General features: G+C 36.5%; 1 protein-coding gene across 2 annotated transcripts in view; it reads left to right on the top strand.

Annotated features, from left to right (window-relative positions):
• The window catches only part of STXBP3 (syntaxin binding protein 3), a 70,614-nt gene extending 69,305 nt beyond the window's left edge, over positions 1-1,309 (top strand). For both annotated transcript variants that reach the window (XM_032249906.1, XM_032249905.1), the window contains one exon: positions 572-1,309. In XM_032249906.1, the coding sequence (XP_032105797.1) occupies positions 572-666 (95 nt within the window). In that variant the 3' untranslated portion in view covers positions 667-1,309. The remainder of the gene's footprint in view (positions 1-571) is intronic.
• Positions 1,310-7,333: the final 6,024 nt, after the last annotated feature.

Genomic DNA, 7,333 nt, shown 5'->3' with positions numbered 1-7,333 from the left:
CGGAGGAAGGAAAATCACCGGACCCCGGGGGGGGGGGGGTGGGGGGAGCCGAAACCGCCCCATTCCCCCCCACCCGGGGAAAAAAAAGAAAAACCCCTCCCCAAAAAAAAAAAAAAAAAAAAAAAGCAAAACCCCATCTCTACAAAAAATAAATAAGAATTTCAGTCAAAGCCAATGATAGGTAAACCCTCCTGACCCATGGAGGTGCTAGATTTGTGTGTTAAGCCTTGACCTGCAGCACTGCTTAGTAAGTCTCTGTTATTGAACAATAACTGTTACAGTGCTGAGGATAGGGTAATCTCCAGTTTTGCTCTTCCATGTACCAATGTATAGCACAAAGTAGACAAAGCACTAGGAATGGCCAGTTTCTGAAAAGTTACTGAGCATGCTCAGTGGTGAGGAAGGTTTGAAACACTGTAGCATAGGCAGATTTCAGGTAGATCTTACAGAAATTTTGTTAAATTGCCCCAGGCTACTGTACTTTGCATATTTGAAGGACAACACATTATTTTAAGTGAAGGAAAACTGATTTAACCGCTGGCCTCTGAAAAGTTCTCTTTCCTCTTACCAGGTTCTACGCATATCTTAACACCCAAAAAGCTGTTGGATGATATAAAGATGCTGAATAAACCCAAGGATAAAGTCTCCTTTATTAAGGATGAATAGCTTTTCTTTTTGGAGGGTTTAGAGATTCTTACTAATATGTTGAACTAAAATAGAAAGAAAATGTTGCTGTCATGTAATTTAAACAATGTAAATATTATATGGAATAATTGTTTTTCAAATACATTTCTTAAGGAACTTTATGATTATATATTACTGGATTTGCCATTTTTGATAATTTAAATATTGCTGCTGCCTTGTAGGTGTTGAGAAGAAATGTTAAAATGTTTTCTAAAAGAAAATTTTTTCACCTTTGGAGCAGAATATATTAGAGTTGTGGGTGATTTTTCACAGCCATCTTTGTACATACTAATTACCCACTGGATACTTACATCTGTCTCATGCTGAAGTATAGTTTTTTGGGAAAGAAAGATTTTAAGTAAAGAGCTTGTAAAAGTAAAAACTGTAAATGTGTATGTATGATAGAATTGTTTCCTATAAGTGCAGTTTTTCTTTTAACTAAAATTCAGTTTGTTTTTCGTGTAAAATAATTCAGTCAGTAGAAATGGAGTGATTTCACAGTGTGTACTATCTTGCCACATACTTCTAAAGAACACAGTTTTATGTAATTTTGAAATCATGTATGTTTAAATTAGAAAACCAAAAATAATCATGAACATTCTAAGAGAAAATAAATATAGAATTTTAAAAATTATCCTGGTTTGTTTTTTCTGTAGGGGAGAGGGTAAAGTTTGAAATTTTAAAAGTTCTAAATTAGAGTAACAAAGAAGAAAAAGAATGTACCATAATATTCCCACCAAGATAACTCCTAATGACTTTTTCCAAAATAATGTAATCTCTATATTTTAGATAATATATGTCTGCAGGTGTGTTTTGTTAAACAAAGGGAATGTCTCTGTTTCAGATCCCATCTTTTACTTGACCTCGCAGTGTTCTGTCATACAGCAGACCATAGTTTTATTGATTCAGAGTTTTGCTCTTATAAATAATGCTGCATTGTTTGGGTACTTACCTTTGCAGACTTACACAAACATTTCCATAATGTAAATTCATAGCAGTGGTCAAGAGATTTGTGCATTTAAATATTGATGGATATCCATTTTTAATTTTAATATAGATAAATCCATCACTTTTCCATTTTGCCTTCTGAATTTTATGTACTACTTAGAAATACCTTCCACACTCCAGGATTATAAATTCACACATGGTTTCTTCTAGAACATTTTGACAGATTCACTGTATTTTTTTACAGGTAACTCACCCATCTGGAATTGATTTTAGTGTACGAATGTGTGCTAGATGTTGTCTCTTAGCACTTGGCATGGCATCCCATGCCTCCTTACCCCATACCACAGTGGATGAAAGGCTAAACATGAAGTTTTTCAGACTCTAAGATAAGTAAGGTGTGAACAGTGTACATTCTACCAGTGATGTGCACTTGGTCAAGATTTGAAGGCAGAGGCTATCTACTGTGCCAGTAGACAAGTTCCTGCAGACAGGAATTATTTGTAGCAACCACACTCCACATTTTAGTGTCTCGTCACCTGCTTCATGGGTGTGAGTTAATGCTGTGGCGGCAGCACTAGCTTCCTGTCCTTTGGGTCACAGATGGTAAAATGATCGTGGGTCTCCACTTTCTGCTCCTACTCCTTTTTCAATGATTTTTGTAAGGACCTAATTCTCTGTATTAAATCCCTTTCTGCTTGAAATATCTAGAGAAGTTTATTCCCTGCATGGAACCCTGACTTTAGATAGAGTATTTCATAGTGGTCCAGCTTCACTCCTTTCTAAACAGCCAGATGTTATACCAGATCCTATTGGGTAATCTCTCCTTCCCCAACTAATATGAAATACCACCATTATCATAGACTAAATTTCCATTTGTATTGTGGTCTATTTCTGGATTCTCTTTTAATGACCTACAGTTTGTTTTGCATTTCTTTTTCCCTATTTCAATTCATGGTATGTTTTAATATGTAGTGGGAGAAGTTCCCGTTTCATCCACCTAAATTACTATTATTTTTCAGAAATTTTCTATCAGATTTTTCTAGATGAATTGTAGTATCATTTTGTTGAGTTCTCAAAAAAGTTATTTTGATCTTTACATTGTTTATAGGTTAATTTAGGAAAAATCAATATCTTTATAATGTTGAAACTTGATATTCAGGAATGTGGAATGGCTTTTCGTTTATCTAAATCTTTATAACCTTCAGAATCTTCATTTTCTTTATATAGTTACTGCACATTGTCAAAATACCTTATTTTTGTATCTTCATTGTGGGTTGAATCTTCTATTATTTTCAAATGGGTTTTTTCTATATAGAAAATATACCTACTTTTGATTTTTTTTAATTTATTTAATTTTTTTTTTTTTAAATAGAGACAGGGTTTTGCTATATCACCTAGGCTGGAGTGCAGTTGTGTGATCATAGCTCACTGGAATCTTGAACTCCTGGGCCATAGTGATCCTCTTGCTTCAGCTGCTCAAGTAGCCAGGACTACAGGTGTGTTCTACCATATCTGGCCAATTTTGGGGGGTTTGTCTTTTTGCTTGTTTGTTTTCATATAGACAGAGTCTCACTGTGTTGCCCTGGCTGGTCTCAAACTCCTGGCCTTAAGCAGTCCTGCTGTCTCAGCCTCCCAAAGTGCAGGGATTACAGGTGTGAGCCCCTGTGCCTGGCCAACTTTTGATACGTTATCTTATAACTTCACTAAGTATTGATTTACTAAGTATTGATAATAAAGTAATAATATACAAATGCTTAATTCTTTCTATTATTAACTCATTCAGTCTTCTCATGTATTCCTGTGAGCATAGGTACTGTGATTATCATGTCTATTTTAAAGCTGAGGAAACTGAGACACAAAGAGATACATGTAACTTGGTGTGGATGAGTGCGTGAAAAGGAAGAGCTTGGCACAATAAACAGCCCTCTTTGCAAATTAGGCATGAAAACAATACATCTCCAGTAAGAGGATTAGTTTTTGTTGTCTGCATTTTATCTGAGATCTTTGTATGCCTCAGTGACTCCCTCTCCAGGGTGAGGACATGTACTGGATAAATATTTAGATTAATCCAATAGCCTGGAACAAATGGAACTAAGAGTGTGATGACAGCAAACACTGAACTGTTTATTCATCCCTTAACGTCTTGGTGACCACTTTACCCTGATCACACTGAGATTGGATGCTTTGGGTCCTATATTTCACATATATGTTAAACTTTGAATTGCAGAGACCCTTCGTTTACTAAATCTCTTATGAATTTGAAGGCGTTAAGAGGTCATCTCACATGAATTCCTCGTATAAGCTGATTTTTTTCCCCATAGAATTAGCAATTACAGTCCAAAGCAGAAGGATCACTTGAGCCCAGGAGTTTGAGACCATCCTGTACAACATAGTGAGACCATATCTTTTTTCTTTTTCTTTTTCTCTGTGAAGATTCCAAAAGTAGTGAGACCACATCTCTATAAAAAAAAAAAAAAAAAAAAAAGTTGGCTTTGGTGACACACACCTGTGATCCCAGCTACTACTTAAGAGGCTAAGGCAGGAGGATTGCTTGAACTAAGGAGGTGGAGGCTGCAGTGAACTGTGATCACACGACTGTACTTTAGCCTGGGCAAGAGTGAGTCCCTGTCTCAAAAAAAAAAAAAAAAAAAACTACAGGTTCTGATTTCAAGACCCAGAAAAAGATCTTTTTGTTGTTGCAACCAGCAGAAGCCATTTGTTCACTGTCTCTGAAGCACAGTTTTGCTTCCTGTTGAAATGTGCTTTGTTTATAAAGTACAGTGGATTCACATTCTTCAACCATATTAGTAAAAAATAAGTAAGGATATCTTTATTAATCCTGTTATCTGGTTCCTAGACCCTTAGCCTCGACTGCTCCAGGGTCACAACAGGAGTTTACAAGGTCTCAAAATTCTTGGATTTGAGCCCCAAAGGGCCTGACCCCACATTGTTGTGTAAGATACGGCACCTCCATAACTCAGTTCTTCCCTTGGTATTTTATACCCTTGCTAAGTCCTATTGGGATGCAAACAGATTTCTTCTAAAATCAAAGCAGCAAGGAATGTCTTCCTCCTATAGGAAAATTTTTACTACCAAAACAATGTTTTGTCTATTAAATATATATACATATTCATTTTTAGTACAAATTAGGCCTATTTTATATAATTCATTAACAAGATTACAATAGAAAGGATAAAAAGATGAGATTTCTTTTGCAAAATCTAATAGTTAACTAAAGGGAATGGCTAGAACTTTCTCTTAAAGACAATAAAAGCCCTCTACAGACAGTCCCACTGCATCCTACTGGCGGCTTCAAGCAGCCAGCGCACAGCTAGACCTTGGAGTAAATACTAAGAGGCCTCTGCACCCTGGAGACTCCCAAGTGTTGTGTACAGCACCACTGCTGTCAGGCAATGCTGAGTCCCTTGACCCCCAGTATTAGGGGTACCATTATTTTTACTTCATAAGCTTGTTTTTCTGGTTTATTACTGGCACAGAATTAGAAGAGAAGTCATAAGAACTGACACAAAAGAATTGCATGAGGGAGGAGATGGCCAAGACTACAGAATCAGTAAGTATAAAGTCATCCTTGTAAATCAGAATCTAGTGCCTTCCTAGAACTCCTTAAGGGCATTGCCTGCCCTTTTTTTCTGTTTATTAGATTAGTCATGTTGCAGTGATTGCTCACAATGACTCCTAATCTTCAAGGAAATGGAAAATTACATTTAGAATATGGTTTGATAAAGCAGAAATGGGCCATATTTTTAAATCAAAATTATAATTGCCAATTTCTATAAATGTTAATTTGAGGGATTTAGAAATATTCATTAATGGTAGATGTTTCTAACCAAGGTTTCGTGGATTTGTTTCAGGGTGTCCATGAACTTTTACAAATCTATTTTTTTCTATGAGAGGGCAGAGCAGGGGGAAGGGAGACTCCATAGCTTTCACCAGATTCTCAAAAAAGGATGAGCCCAAAAAAGGTTAAGAACAAATGAATCATATAAGAACACTTCAAGCCAGAGATTATGTGATTTTTAAACTTGGAGATGAGATAGTGACACTTGGCATATAAAACAGGTTAGCAAGTTGTGATTAAATTGAGATACGTGATGAAGCTGGAAGCCTCTTAGAACTGCCAAAAAAACAAAATGTCAGCAAATTGAGTCCAATGACCTAATTGGCCTTTTTTAGCAATTCATGAATTGGGCAGCATTCCATCTATGAAATAGAAAGGCTGAGTGCAGGGAGTAGGTTTTATAGGCAGAAAAAAGGAACAATAGGTATCTTTGTATGGGTTGCAGCAGAGGGGAGCTCCTTATGCCAGCTCAGGTTGATGGGGCCCCTTCTAATGGGATACTGTGAATGTTCTGGGTTCTTGTAAAAAAAAAAAAAAAAAAAACTGGCCTATTTTAAAGTTCAGTTTGATTACATGTCACCTAACATGAGTGACTCCATTCTAGTTTGGTCTGGTCTGTTGGGATCTCATGCAGGAGCTTAGTCCAAAAAAAAAAAATGACCTCCCATAAGTTTTGTTTAATAGAGCATGCACAGTTTAAGCTCTGTTTTTTCTCTTACAACACTACCCATAGTTCCTTGCTATCTTCTTTACAGTGCCACAGCCTAAAGTAAATTTGACCATAAAGTCAGAGGTGTTTTCAGACTGACCCCTGCTTTATCTCTTCCAGGGTACCCTAAACCAATTTATAAGCCCCAAAGTTAAAAACAGCCCACTCTTCAGCCAGCTAGACAAATAGCAACTGCCCACATTGGCACAAAAATCTAAAGTGGGAACAGATTCAGCTCCCTCCTGACCACTGAGCCAAACTTGGGAGTTGAGAAACCATTCATTGAATGTCTGGGGTGAATCAAGATCAGAAGTTTCAGGAAAGGGAAAGAGCCAAACCCTGCTCTGCTGTCACTAAAGAGGTAGTAAATCAGTCTTAAAGAAGCAAATCAAAAGCTTGCGCTGAAAAAATAAAACGCCTGCTCTGGTCTACATGAAACATTACAAATTTACTTAATCTCTGGTATACAGTTTTAATGAATTGTCTTTTCCAAAATATTATTAATCTAAGGCTATTATTTTTGTAAATTTTTTATTTTAAGATATCTCTAAACAAATAATTTTGATTTATAACATAAGTATATTGTAAGAATGTCATATAGTACAGAAAATAAGGTAAAAACCCCTTCTCCCCCAAAACTCCCAGTTTCATTTACTAGAGGTTCACTTAAGATTTTTTAGGTATCTTTCCCAAAAATATGTATACCCTTGAAAAAAAAATACACAAATGAAGAGCCAGGCACAGTGCTTACCTGTAGTCCCAGCCACTCAGGAGGCTAAGGCAGGAGGATTGCTTGAACCCAGGGGTTCAAGTCCAGCCCAGGCAACATAGTAAGACCCCTGTCTCTTTAAAAATATATACAAATGAGGTTAGAAGTACATATATATATGCTTAGGCATCTTGCTTCTTTCACTGACTATTTTGCAAATAATCCAACCTCATTCTTTTTGGTGGCTACAAAGTATTGCCATTTATGAATCATCACAGGAGGTATTTAGATTAGTTCCCCCTTGGGGTTATTACCATCAGTGCTCCAGTGGCCTTCCCTCTACATATATCATGCGACATTGTATGACTTGTATATAAAGGAAATTCCTAGTGGTGGAATTGCTGCTCTGAAGGTACATGATTTA

Source organism: Sapajus apella, unplaced genomic scaffold (assembly GCF_009761245.1).
Source record: "Sapajus apella isolate SASKATOON/1434 unplaced genomic scaffold, GSC_monkey_1.0 scaffold69, whole genome shotgun sequence".
Taxonomy (NCBI): domain Eukaryota; kingdom Metazoa; phylum Chordata; class Mammalia; order Primates; family Cebidae; genus Sapajus; species Sapajus apella.
This window is presented reverse-complemented; position numbering and strand designations above follow the sequence as displayed.